The 13,709-nt window shown below is 57.6% G+C and overlaps 1 protein-coding gene across 3 annotated transcripts; it reads right to left on the reverse strand.

Annotated features, from left to right (window-relative positions):
• Positions 1-3,163: 3,163 nt before the first annotated feature.
• On the reverse strand, positions 3,164-12,104 carry BBC3 (BCL2 binding component 3). Of its 3 annotated transcripts, none has more exons than XM_069457460.1 (4): positions 10,673-10,943; positions 7,851-8,139; positions 6,209-6,399; positions 3,164-4,249 (listed from the first exon to the last, which is right to left on the reverse strand). In XM_069457460.1, exons 2-4 carry the CDS (start codon positions 8,122-8,124, stop codon positions 4,133-4,135), a joined length of 582 nt encoding a protein of 193 aa, XP_069313561.1. In that variant the 5' UTR covers positions 8,125-8,139; positions 10,673-10,943; the 3' UTR covers positions 3,164-4,132. The 3 variants fall into 3 exon arrangements, with proteins under 3 accessions (XP_069313561.1, XP_069313562.1, XP_069313563.1); XM_069457462.1 differs by lacking the exon at positions 10,673-10,943 and adding an exon at positions 11,948-12,024 and having other exon boundaries at positions 3,200-4,249; XM_069457461.1 differs by lacking the exons at positions 7,851-8,139; positions 10,673-10,943 and adding an exon at positions 11,948-12,104.
• Between the last annotated feature and the right edge of the window lie 1,605 nt (positions 12,105-13,709).

Raw genomic sequence — 13,709 nt, forward strand, 5'->3', positions numbered from 1 at the left:
AGGCCGGGTGCCATGGCTCACGCCTGTAATCCTAGCACTCTGGGAGGCCGAGCCGGGAGGATCGTTTGAGCTCAGGAGTTTGAGACCAGCCTGAGCAAGAGTGAGACCCCGGCTCTACTAAAAAAGTAGAAAGAAATTAGCTGTGAAATTAAAAAAAAAAAAAAAATGATGGCAGCCAGGAGACAGTGAAACTGTCTTTACAACACTGAAAGAAAACTGTGTCAACCTGTGAAAATGTCCTTCCAGATGTTGAAATAGATACTTTCAGATAGAAGAAAATTAAGAGAATTTGGACAGCAGAAATACACTGTAAGGAATGCTAATGGAAATTTTTCAGGCTTAAGGGGATGACACTGGGAGAAACTTGGAACACCAGGATGGACTGAAGAGCACTGGAGATGGAAGATTACAAAAAAAAATCTTATGCCTGTGTTTCTTTTTTTCTTTCTTTTTTTTTTTTTTTTTTGGAGACAGAGTCTCATTCTGTTGCCCCGGCTAGAGTGCCGTGGCATCAGCATAGCTCACAGCAACCTCAAACTCCTGGGCTCAAGCAATCCTTCCGCCTCAGCCTCCTGAGTAGCTGGGACTACAGGCATGTGCCACCATGCCCGGCTAATTTTTTCTATATATATATTTTTTAGCTGTCCAAATAATTTCTTTCTATTTTTAGTAGAGACGGGGGTCTCGCTCTTGCTCAGGCTGGTCTCAAACTCCTGACCTCGAGTGGTCCTCCCGCCTCGGCCTCTCAGAATGCTAGGATTACAGGCACGAGCCACCTCGCCCAGCCTTGCCTGTGTTTCTTGGAAATTTATATGACTATTTAAAGTAAATGTTATTACATTGTCCTGTAATAATGTGTATAGACGTGGGCTGGGTGTGGTGGCTCATGCCTATAATCCCAACACTTTGGGAGGCGGAGGCAGTAGGATTATTTGAGGCCAGGAGTTCGAGACCAGCCTGGGCAATATAATGACATAATAAGACTGCCGTCTCTAGCAAAAAAAAAAAAAATTAGCTGGGTGTGGTGGTAGGTACCTGTAGTCCCAGTTACTTGGGAGGCTGTGGCAGGACGATCATTTGTGCCCAGGAATTTGAGGTTGCAGTGAACTCTGATCACACCACTGTACTATAGCCTATGTGTCTCTAAAAAAATGATTATGTAGATGTAACTCATATGACAGGTATAACATTAAACAAAGGATGGGGCAGCAGACGGTAAACAGACCTATATCGTCTAAAGGTTTCTACGCTCTAAGTGAAGTGGCACCATATTAACTTTAAATAGACCCTGAGAAGGTGAGGATGTGTTTTTGTAACTCCTAGTGCAATACTACAAAAGAAATGCTGGCCGAGTGCTCACGCCTGTAATCCTAGCACTCTGGGAGGCCGAGGCGGGTGGATCGTTTGAGCTCAAGAGTTCGAGATTAGCCTGAGCAAGAGCAAGACCCCGCCTCTACTAAAAATAGAAAGAAATTATATGGACAACTAAAAATATATATAGAAAAAATTAGCTGGGCATGATGGCGCATGCCTGTAGTCTCAGCTACTCGGGAGGCTGAGGCAGGAGGATCGCTTGAGCCCAGGAGTTTGAGGCACTCTAGCCTGGGCAACAGAGTGAGACTCTGTCTCAAAAAAGAAAAAATAAATTAAAAAAAAAAAAAAAAGAAATGCTAAGAGATAATAGTTAAAACACCAAAACATAAATTTCAATGGATTTTTCAAGTAATCCAAGAGAAGGCAGGAAAAGAGAAATGGGAACAAAAATGGGACAAATGGGAAACAAAATGGCAGACCTAAATTCACCCATATCAATGATTCCATGAAATATTATTCAAAAGGAGAGGCAGTGATGGGAATGGGTGCCACAGGGAGGACCGAGCAGGGCTTCGTTGCCAGGTAGCCTGGGTGTGGACACTCGCTGTGGCCTTGGCCCTGTTTACAGTGCTTAAGCATGAAGACAGACAGAAGGAATGATAAACACCCAGGTTCCCACCATCATTTGGCCGCTCACATATTTTTGATCACCATTGTTTGTTTTCTCATGTTGGTAGAGTTCTAGGTCATTCCAGCTAACTACTGTTGTATGACTCGATCAGTCATTCCGTTGTATGACTAGATCAGACTTTACCCTCTCAGCTGACGTTGGATACTTATATGGTTCGTTTTGTGTGTTGACAACACTTGGCTACTCGTACACATCCATTTTCTTGTGAGGGAGACACCCAAGGAGGGCATTTCCTGGTGCAAAGTATGTGTATTCTCAGCTTGATGCGGGCTGTTAGTCTGTTTTGTGCTGCCATAGCAGAATCCCCCAGGCTGGGTAGTTATAATGAACAGGAATCTATAGGCTCATGAGTCTGGAGGTTGGAAAGTCCGAGACCGAGGGGCCAGCATTTGGTGTGGGTCTTCCTGCTGCGTCATACCGCGGTGGAGGGCAGCTCTTGGGAGAGGGAGGTGGGGGATTAAGTTTCCAGCACATGAACTTTGGGGGACACACTTACACCACAGCACATGGTTTTGTCAAATTCCTGTCCAGAGTGGTTCCTGCTTACCGTGCCCTGGCCTCTCAGACGGCCCATTTCCCCTGAGCACCCCGATAGCGGTGAGGACAGCCAGGAAGGGACAGAGCTGGGGTCTGAACCTGTGCCTGTACGTATTACACGCCCTGCTGCTCACTGAGGTCTGTGCCCATCAGCTGTGGGAAGGGCCCAAGGACAGCACGTGGCCGGTCGCCCTGTTTTCAGGAAGGTAACAGTGGGCGCTCCCCTTTCTATAGTCATTCAGCACCGCGTCCTGTGCCAGGTGGGTGCGAGGCCTCGCTCTGATCTTGGCTCCAGGTGCCCCTCCAGCTGGACAGGCAGCCCAAGGCGGATCCCAGAGCAAGGCCGGATGTCCCCTTCTGCCCCGGGAGGGTGGGGACAAGGTCTGTCTCGTGACCAACATGTCTCCAGCTTCTTGTCACAGTGGTGCCTCTGAGTACATTATGGGTCATTCATTCATTCACTCAACATCAAGCCCCCTTTGTGCTCCTTCGCCTTCCTTTAGCTACAGCTACGGGCGTGGGGAGCACCTCTCCCACCCCCCTCAACCCCCCCCCCACCGCACCGGGCTCACGGAGCCTCCCCAAGGCCATGCCGTGCGCAATGCGAGCAGAAAGAGTATCCACTGTTCCAATCTGATTTTATTGAAAAGGAAACATACAAAAATCATGTACAAAAAAAATTAACCAAACATGTACAGAAAATTCATTCCGGTATCTACAGCAGCGCATATACAGTATTTTACAGGCTGGGCCATCCCTCCCCGCTCCCAGACTCCTCCCTCTTCCGAGATTCCCCCCTCCCTGACTCCCGGTCTCCCCCCCAGCGCTTCGCCCTGGGGACTAAGGCTGGGGCGGCTTCCGCCAAAATCTCCCACCCCCCAAATGAATGCCAGTGGTCACACGTGCTCTCTCTAAACCTATGCAATGGGACTGATGGGGCGGGGGGTGGTCACGGGCAGAGCACAGGATTCACAGTCTGGGCCCCTCCTGGCCACCCCCCATGAAGGTGAGGCAGGCATGCCCACCACCCGCCGCTGGCTCAGGGAAGATGGCTGGGTGCTGGGCTGGGGCAGCCGTCAGACGCACCCCATTCTCTGTCTCCAGGAGGCTAGTGGTCAGGTTTGGCTCATTTGCTCTTCACAGGCCCCCTCCCCAGGAGGAGGGGGCAAAGCACCAGGGGCCTTCGGCCAGGCCCGAAGTGAAGGAACACGGGGAGGAGACCCCCCAGTGTCACCCCTGCAGCTGGAACGGGCAGCCAGCACCAGCAGCCTTTCCTGAGATGGTGGTGGGCGGCAGAGGCGGGCGGCTCGGTCCCCACCCCCTCGGTCACCGCCGCCTTCAGATGCTGAATCCGTCAGCCCTCCCTCCCCTGGCTTCTTGCCAGGGACCCAGGAGTCCACATCTCCGTCAGTGCACCCCAGGCTGGGCCGGGGCTGGAGTGGCTGTCCCGGCCCGCCCCTGGGACAGGCAGGGCTGGTAGTCCAGTATGCTACATGGTGCAGAAAAAGTCCCCCGTGCTGGCCAGGGTGTCAGGAGGTGGGAGGGTCCTGCCCCCCAAGTCTCCGACGTCCACCGGGCGGGTGCAGGCACCTAATTGGGCTCCATCTCAGGGGCTCTGTGGCCCCTGGGTAAGGGCAGGAGTCCCATGATGAGATTGTACAGGACCCTCCAGGGCGAGGGGCGGTGTCTCTGCTGCTCCTCTTGTCTCTAGGAAAAGAGAGAGAAGGGGAGGTTAGCATGGGCCTGTGCAGTGACAGAATGTGGGTGGTCACGTGGAAGGGCAGAGAGGGGCGGGTTACACCCTCACCAAACTTTTCCCGGCTCCTCCGCCCACCTGGGCCACAGGAGACGAGGCGGGAGAGGATGCAGACAGAATGGTTTCAGCGCAGAGCCCGGAACAGGGCAAGTTCTCTGCCCATGTTAGCTGTGACCACCCATCCCTACCATACAGATGAGAAAGCCACCCACCAGACTCACGCCAGGGCTGAAGGATGGGGCTGGACTGCAACCCGTCCTGCCCTCCTCTCAAAGGCTGGTGAGAAGGGAAAAAAGGAACAGGGAGCCCACAGTCTCAGCAGTTCTAGAACAATCTCTGGAAGGAGGTGAACAGGGAACAGTTCACCACCTGTGCTGAGGCTTCGCACAAGGACTTCCAGGCAGAGCTGGGATGCGTGTGACCTCGGGGAAACCCCTGCCCTGTCCCCAGGGGCAGGATGAAGACCACGCCCTAGGACCCGCTCAGCTTGAAAACGCCAGGCAGTGGGGACGGAGGAAGGAAGCCAGGCACGAGGAAAGACTCCCCACCAGTAAAAATGAAAAATACTAAGAACTGTCCGAATAGCTCCAGCACTCTGCCACAGACAGCCCACACTGAGTGCAGGGCCAGGCCCTGTGCGAGGCAGGGTCCACCTAATCCCCCTTGGGACACAGAGCAGAGAAGAAACCCATTTTACAGGACAGCTAAATGTCCTAAAGGTCCCCGCATGGGGGCCATGGGGGCACATCAGATCAGCAGAACTTCAAAAACCTGCCAGTCACGCTGCTGCGGCTGCCACCTGGCATCGCCACCCTGGCGAGCAAGCTAGCAGTGGTCTAGTAAGGCTGATGGCAGGCAGGCCACCCAGGGGTCCACTCTGGAGACACACACGGGGGCTGCTCCCGAGATGTGCACGGGTTGGAAGGCGAAGAAGCCAATGAATCAAATCTGAAATATATTTTAAACTATATCCTAAATATCCATCGACGGGGATCCTGTGCCCATCCAATAGAATACTACGTAGCAGTGAAAATGGATGCATGAAGGCGCCTCGGCCCACATGGGTGAATCTCAAACACGACTCCGAGGGGAGAAGCAGCTGGCAGAGAACAAACACCGCAGCTTTGCACGTTCAGCTAAAAGTGCCCCGTAATCCTACGCATTGTTCCCGGGCTGGTAAATGCGCAGTAAGAGAACCAGCACCTGCAGGGGGCCGAGGCATGCCAAAAACTTGAAGGTTTCCTTTGCAAGGAGAGAGGGGACAGGGATGGGGAGGGGCACAAGGAGCTTCACAACATCCGTATTTTTGTTTTGTTTAGTGTCTTAGGGAGCAAGAATGCGGCTGCAGTGCAGCCCGGGCAGAGCGGGGCGGTGGGCGCAGGATGTTTGTCACTCTCCGCTGCTGCAGGCTTCCAATGTTGTTTTAAAGAGGCTGCCGAGGCTTTGGGGGGAGGGGCTCTCGTGGGGCGGGGCTCCCGGGCCCTCCCCCACCCCCCTGCCCGCCCGGCGCCCGGGAAGCCGAGAGCGCGCTGCGGCCGCGCGGGAGCGGGAGCCGGGGGCGGGCGCGGCCACGCCGCCGCTGCTGACTCACCGGCTATAAATAGCCCGGGATATATGAGCTGCTCCGCCGAGCGCCGCCCTCAGTCCCCGCGGCCGCGGGCCACGGGCGCGGCGCGGCTCTCGCGGCGGCCTCTGTGCCCGCTAGGGCCGAGCCAGCCGTGTCGCAGGGCCCACCGGCGGCTCCGCGGGCCCGCCGCCCCCGCCCCCCACCTGCCCGTCCCCCACCTGCCCGTCCCCGGCGCGACCCCGCCGCGCAGGGCAGCAGCTGCCGCACATCTGGCGGGGCCCGCCTGCAGCCCCCTCCCCGGCGGGAAGTCCCACCTGCCGTCTACCCCTCCCCCAGCACTTACCCGCCGCTCGTACTGCGCGTTGAGGTCGTCCGCCATCCGCCGCAGCTGGGCCCCGATCTCTCGGGCCCACTGCTCCTCCTCCCCCCGGACTCCCGGGGCCGCCTGGGTGGGACCGCCCGCCAGGGCCCCCGGGGCGCTGGGGACGGGCGACTCCAGGTGCTGCTCTGCCAGCGAGAGTGATGGCTGAGGACCTTGGAGAAGCAGAGGGGCGTGGTCACCACCCACCAGCCCTCAGGCCCTGGGGTGTCCAGGAGGAACCCCGGTAGCCAGGGCCTGCTTCGCCCTTTCCCGGCCACCTGGGTTCTCTGTTCCCCGCCTCATTTCTAGCGATTCCTTTTTTCCCCTCTTAGAGCCAGATTTCTCGGCTCCTCCTCCCCAAGCACTAGGAAGCAGTAAGGGGACCTGGGAAGGCCTCTCTGGGGTCACCTGTCTGACCCCAGCTGACTCCCCACTGCCCGTGTCAGGCTGCAAGTCCTTTCTCTTGTCCGACTGAGGACCTCTGTTCCACAACAGGAGCAAATGTTGCCTGTTCCATTAGACAGACAGGGAAACTGAGACCCGTCGTTAAAAAGTGTCCCAAGGTCATTCAGGGATACAGCGACTGACCCCACCCAGAGTCACAAGCCTCAGGTCTCCTTCCCTCTCGTGTCCAACCACAGTGAAGCCACACCCCCGGATGTGGCAGAGTCCTGGAGACCAGAAGGCCAGACTGTGGCGGCTTCGGAGCACGGGCCTGGGGACTGGGACCCGGGAGAGGCCTTCCTGCCCCACCCCCACCCACTTCTGAGCTCCCCGGAGGTCTCTCCGCGCCATCCCCGACTCCCCGGCTTGCGGCTTGTCCCACCACACCAGGTCCTGGCATGAGGGCTCACTAAGGCCCAAAACCAGGGCCTCAATTTCCACGTCTGTGACTCGGGTCTGCAAATCGGGGTCCTTATCCCCCGCAGCCAGTAACTGAGTTTTCTCTTTTCTTACACCCCTGGGCTCCAGGGACAGGATGGGGGATGGGGGAAACCAGGACAATCGTTCCCCTGCTACAGTGTGTGCTGGCAGGGATGAGGCTCCCCGGGCACCACAGGGTTAACAGCCCATCAGGCAGGGGACCTTTAACCCTTCCCTCCCCAAGACTCACCCACTCCCCGAGGGGACTTTCCCAACACAATGGCCCCTCCCCCTCTCCTTCCTCCTCCCGGACCGGGGAGAGGGCCAGCGCGGGCCAAAGAGATGCAAATAAAGGCCGGGGGCCCCTCGACCCCTCCCCAAAGTCCAGAGGTGACAATCCTCCCACTCTGCCCACACTCTCTTCCACTGCAATCCTCAAGGGGGTCAAGGGGACCCAGACTGGGGGAGGGGAACTGGGAAACAGCTGTTGCCTGAGGCCCGGAAAAGGCAGCGGGCTGCCACTCGGGGACTGCAGTCAGATTCCAGGAGGGACTTCCCACTCGACCTGGCCCCTCCACCCCCAGCCTCCCACTCCGTCTTCCTGCTTCTTGCAACACAAAGACCACATTGGCCACACCCTCCCAGTGGCCCGGCCGGGCTCCCCCACCCCCCTCCGCTCCCACTTCTCCAGTTCCTCGGTGGCTCTTGGGCCCTCTCCTTCCCCAGCTCCCTCCATCCCGGGCGTGGGGCGGGCACTCACCGTCCGGGCGTGGGCCTCGGGGCCGGCTGCGGGGACCCCCAGGCCAGCGGGGGCCCCCCAGGGCGGCGGTGACGGCGGGCGGGGCGGTGGGGGCGCAGAGGTAGGCAGCGGGTAGCAGGGCGGGGGCGGCGGGGGCAGCGGGCAGGCCGGGCTCGCAGAGGCCGCAGGACACTGCGGAGGGCACCAGGCGGCCGAGCGGGAAGGGGCGCGGGCCGTCGCGGGCCAGGCCCTCTACGGGCTCCGGGGAGCTGCCCTCCTGGCGTGCGCGGGCCATGGCGCTCCCTGGGGCCTGCGGGACACGAGGGAGAAGCAGGTCAGCAGGGAAGTGCAGGGGGCGCCAGGGCCCCACAGTGCACCGGCCCCGGGCTCAGATCCTAGACGGAGAGAAGGGCAGGTGTGTGTGATGCGGAGGGGTGATGGCCCCCCCAAGACACACCCAACTGGGATGACACGGGGATCGGGCTGGCCAGGACACACGGAGATGGGCACACGAGGGAGCAGGAGGTACAGGACCCAGACGGAGGGGTCTGTCAGGTGTGTGTGTGTGGGTTGTGACAGCCCCACAACACAAATCCACTCTACCCAGGACCCACACAGAGCATGGGCTGGTGGGACTAACTTCCCAGACACAGTGATGGGCACACAGGGAGGGCAGGAGGCAGTGAGGGCTCCACGACACACACGGGGGCTCACACAGACCCAGATGAGAAGACTGTTGGGGGTGTGTATGGGGAGTGAGTGAAGAGTTCACAACACATACACACAGGACTCGCAACTGGCCAGCCCTCCCACCCTGTCTCCCACTTGCACACAAACGCTGAGATGATCCCATCTTAGACATTGCCACTGACTACACAAGACACACACGCACACACACAGAGACCAAAACAGGGACATACACACACAGACAGACCATCACAAGCACGCTAGGTACACTGCACACTGGTTGGCACAGCCCACCCCTCCGACCCCCAACACACGTATACAAACTGTCAAAGTCTCACACTGACCCACTATGGCCATGCCCAGAGACACACACAAACACACAAAAACCCACACAAAATAGGCACTGCCTGAATTCTCCAGCAACATGCTCCCCACACACACACCCCACCCGAGAGGTAAGACCTACACACCTCAGGACTCACCTACATATCAACATGAAACAGACACCCGCGGACACACACAGCTCAACACCACCAAAACACAGCCACATGCCACCAACTCTCGGAGCTCAGGACGCAGGCACATGCCATCAGACACCGACGCATCACCGATGACACGCAGACACCAACCCACCCTCCTCTCCTAACCCCAAAACACCATCACCAACTGTCAGCACGGACACACGTGCACACACACACACACACACACGCCCAACAGCCAACTCTAATCCCACACAGCCCAGCAGCACACACACCTCGAGCTCCGACAGAAAACACTGGTCTCACGTGACTGACATAAACACTACACACACGCAGCCCACATGACACACATGAGCCAGCGAGCACAGAGACAAGCCCCTCAGACCCAACACACACACACACACACACACACACACACGCAGAGACTCAGACACAGCTCCATCCAAGAGGCTGTCAGCAGCACCCACCGCCTGCGCTGCACAGACCCCACAGAGCCTCGGTCCTCAATTCCCAGACGCTGGTGCCAGACGCACCAGCCAAACACAGACTGAGACAACCCCCCGCCACGCACACACACCTGACAACTCACACAGTCACCTGGACAGAAGACAGCCAGCGGCATGCAGCAGGTACACCATCAGAAACGGGGCAGAGGCACATGCCCCGGGGACACGCGCAGGGAGACAGCCACAGACAAGCCAGTACACACAGGGCAGGACACACAAGCACACATACACAACACACTCAGGAAAGACACACACACATAAACACACAACCAGCTCACTCAAGCAACACACAGACACACCACGATCACACACACAGGCAACGCGGACTCACAAAATCGCCCCCAAACAGCACACACAGGCAACTCTGACAGAGAACACACACACAGGTACACCCGCCCCGCGGGCACGGCACGCGCTGACAGAACCCCACACAAACACACGCGGGGACTCACGCCTACACCCCGACGGGTCAGAAACCCCAACATTCCTCTGGATTGACACCACCACTCCCTGGAGACCCCAGCACAAACTCGGAGCCAGACACACGCACACACCCAGGCGAGACACCTGCAGATCCACAACCCCGCACACGCGCGCTCCCACGGCGGTCCCAGACGCCCCCTCCGCTGTCACAGCACCCCCCCCACCGCCGCCACGTGCGCCCGCCCCGCCCGCCAGGCGAGCGCGGGGCCAATAACCGGCTGTTGCTGGGGCGCAGCCCCCGCCCGCAGAAGCCGCAGACTCCACGGCCCACGAGCCGCCCCCTGTCGCCGCCCCCAGCGGGTGCGCGCCCTGGGTGTGGCCGCCCCTCTGTGCCGCCCCCCCACCCCCCGCCCCTCCCGGACTGGGGGGCTGGGGCAACCTGGGGTCGACTCTCTTCCCCGGGCCACACTGGCCACCAGGGGGCGCTGCCGAGCCCGCACCCCATTGTTTGTAAACAAACCCGCCAGACCGCTGAGGCACCTGTGCGCCCAGACTGGGCGCCCGACTGCCTAAGTGCCTCCCGCCCAGCGACCCCAGTCCAGGCTCCCTCAAGGGGGTGGGGGGAGGCAAGGTGTAGGAATGCAGGGCGCCCGCACTGCTCTCTGAGTGCACTCCCGTCACCTCCTCCAGGGAGCCCACCCGGCCTTAACGATCGCCACCGGCGGGGATTCCGGGTGCTCACACTCACCCCGGGGGCATGAACACGCCGGAGGGGGCGGTGATGGGGGGCGGGCGGCTTCCTGCAGGAGGGCGCGCCCGCCGAGCGCCGCTCGCTGCGGCGGCTGCTGCTGCTGCTGCTGCTCTAACTGCAGTGGCGGCTGCTGTTGCTGCTGCTGCTGCTGCTGCTGCTGCTCTCCGGGCCGCAGGCGCGTCCGCGTCGTGGCCGCCGCTGCTGATCTCGCTAGTGCTGCCGCCGCTGCCGCCAGCCGCCCGCTCGCATGTGGCTCGCGCCGCGTCTCAGGCCGCCCGGCGGATCCCGGGCCCGCTCCGCGGCCGCCCCGCCCCGCCCCGCCCCTGCCCGGCGGGTCCCACGCCCCGCCCCCGCGTGACGCCACGGCCCCGCCCGCCGCCGCGGACAAGTCGGGACTTGCAGGCGCGCGCCGCGCCCCCCCACATCCGCGCGGGGGGTTTCCCTGCAGCCGGGGGCGGCCCGGGGCCTGGCCCGGGAAGAGGAGGACCGAGGCGCGCTGGCGGGGACGCCCGGACACCGGGACAGTCGGACACACACACTGACACACTGACACACTGACTGGGACCCACAGATCCACACCCCCAGAGACCAGAGGCATGCACACCGACGGACCGACTGGCGCTCCGGGGTACACAAAGTCACGTGCTCACAGAGCCAAGGGGACATACCGATTCACAGACACAAGGCCACAGTCACACAAATGCACCCTATGGACAGGGCCATAGCACACAAACTCACACTGATGGGACACACAGCTAGACCAAATAAACAGACTGACTAGCAGACAGGGTCTCCCAGACAGGCAAACTGACCCAATGACAGGCCACAGATAGTTGTACAGACACCCAACTGATGAGCACAGGGAGACCCACAACCGTGTTCACAAACATCCCCACTGAGCACTCACAAAGCACACACAGAATGGTGCACCCACACAGACTCTGGCTGAGTGCTTACCAGGAAATACAAACTTCCTGATAGGCGCAGCTGGAGACACGCGCGCACACACACACACACCTGTTACACGGGACACCTGGACACACAGCCTAATCCAAACCATACTCCCACAGGGACACGCACAAACACACCCCTGCAGTTTCCGTGCTAACATATTGAAACTATCAGAAAGTGACACTCAGAACGTAGATCAAATCAGACATAGAAGAAACTGACCCCCGACACATAGTCACAAAGTCACACCTGTGATGGGTTCCTGCTAACTGGCCCACCGAAAGGACACACTCTGGAGCATGCACACCTGGCCACACTCACCACGAATATGGCCCGGGACCCATCGCGAGAGGGAAGCCCCGGGCACCTGGCGTGGACATGCCCGGGCAGACCCCGCACCAAATTTCATTCTGTCTCCTGGCTTTCTGTTCCCTTTTCCTTTTCAGTTTCTCACCCCGTCACTTCCCTCCCCTGCTCTGATCCTGTGACTTTTGTCCTTTCTTCCCCCAAAGCTCTGGACTCCTGCCTCCCCTTTACTTTCTGTTTTCCCTGGATCTCACCCAAACCAAATCACCTCGGGAGAGGGTGAGTCACCCTGGAGTGCCCAGCACTGGGCTGGCTGAGAAAGCAGGTCAGACCTCTCAAACTTGGCTCCCTGCGGGACCAGACCCTTAGATTGCCTAAGAGAAGCAGGAAATCCAAATCTCATGTGAAATCTCCCTGATTTAAATACTGATCCACTTTCCTCCCTCCTTTCCTTTCCTCATTCATTCATTCCCCTTTCCTTCCTCCCAGTGTTTTCCAAACTGTGGGTCATAAGTAAACCATGGATTATGAAATCACTTTTGCGGATCTTGTTTTTATTTGAGTTTATTGAGATGTACTTACCCACAATACAATTCACTTGTGTTTTTTTTTTTTTTTTTTTTTGAGACAGGATCTCACTTTCTTACCCAGTCTAGAGTCCAATGGCTTCGTCAGAGTTCACTGCAACCTTAAACTTCTGGGCTCAAGCGATCCTCCTGGTGAAGCCTCCCAAGTAACTATGACTACAGGTGCGCACCACTACAGCTGGCTAATTTTTTTAAAAAATTTTTGTAGACACGGAGTTTCACTTTGGTGCCCAGGCTGGTCTTGAACTCCCGGCCTCAAGGGATCCTCCTGCCTTGGCCTCCCAAAGTGTTGGTATTACAGGTGTGAGCCCCTGCACCCAGCAAATTCACTCTTTTTAGGTGTATAGTTGATGAGTTTTGACAAAAGCCCACATTGCATAGCCCCACAATTGAGGTAGAGACTATTCCCATCACCCCAAATACTTCTCTTGTGACCATTTCTAGTCAGTCCCTTCTACTTGTGACTTTAGTGGCCCTTGAGAATTTATTTATTTATTTATTTTGAGACAGCGTCTCACTCTGTTGCCCGGGCTAGAGTGCCGTGGCGTCAGCCTAGCTCACAACAACCTCAAACTCCTGGGCTCAAGTGATCCTCCTGCCTCAGCCTCCTGAGTAGCTGGGACTACAGGCATGCGCCACCATGCCTGGCTAATTTTTTCTCTATATATTTTTAGTTGTCCATATAATATCTTTCTATTTTTAGTAGAGACGGGGTCTCGCTCTTGCTCAGGCTAGTCTCGAGCTCCTGAGCTGAAACGATCCACCCAGCCTCAGCCTCCCAGAGTGCTAGGATTACAGGTGTGAGCCACTGGGCCCGGCTGAGAATTTTTTAAAAATACATTGTAGAATACAATTTTTAAAAATCATAAAGTCAAGGGAAAGTACTCTTTTGTATACTTACTGTATGTATTTACATACATACAGTGAGTACACACAGGGTTGCAAAGCAAGTATATTTCTGACTGTTGATCGATTTCAAAGACCTTTCTTTGAGCAATGCTGGTTTAGACACTTGTTACATGAGATCATGCATGGAAGTTATTTAGTGTAGAACTGGAAACATAGTCAGTGCCTAATAAATGTTAGCCATTATCACTAATATAACTAATTACTGTTGGTGTTTGCTCTGTGCCTGACAGTGCAGGGGGGCAGGCTCTAGCCCTCTGCTAGTTCATGGCCCAGCCTATACC

The sequence above is a fragment of the Eulemur rufifrons genome, chromosome 24 (genome assembly GCF_041146395.1).
Source record: "Eulemur rufifrons isolate Redbay chromosome 24, OSU_ERuf_1, whole genome shotgun sequence".
NCBI classification, from domain to species: Eukaryota; Metazoa; Chordata; class Mammalia; order Primates; family Lemuridae; genus Eulemur; species Eulemur rufifrons.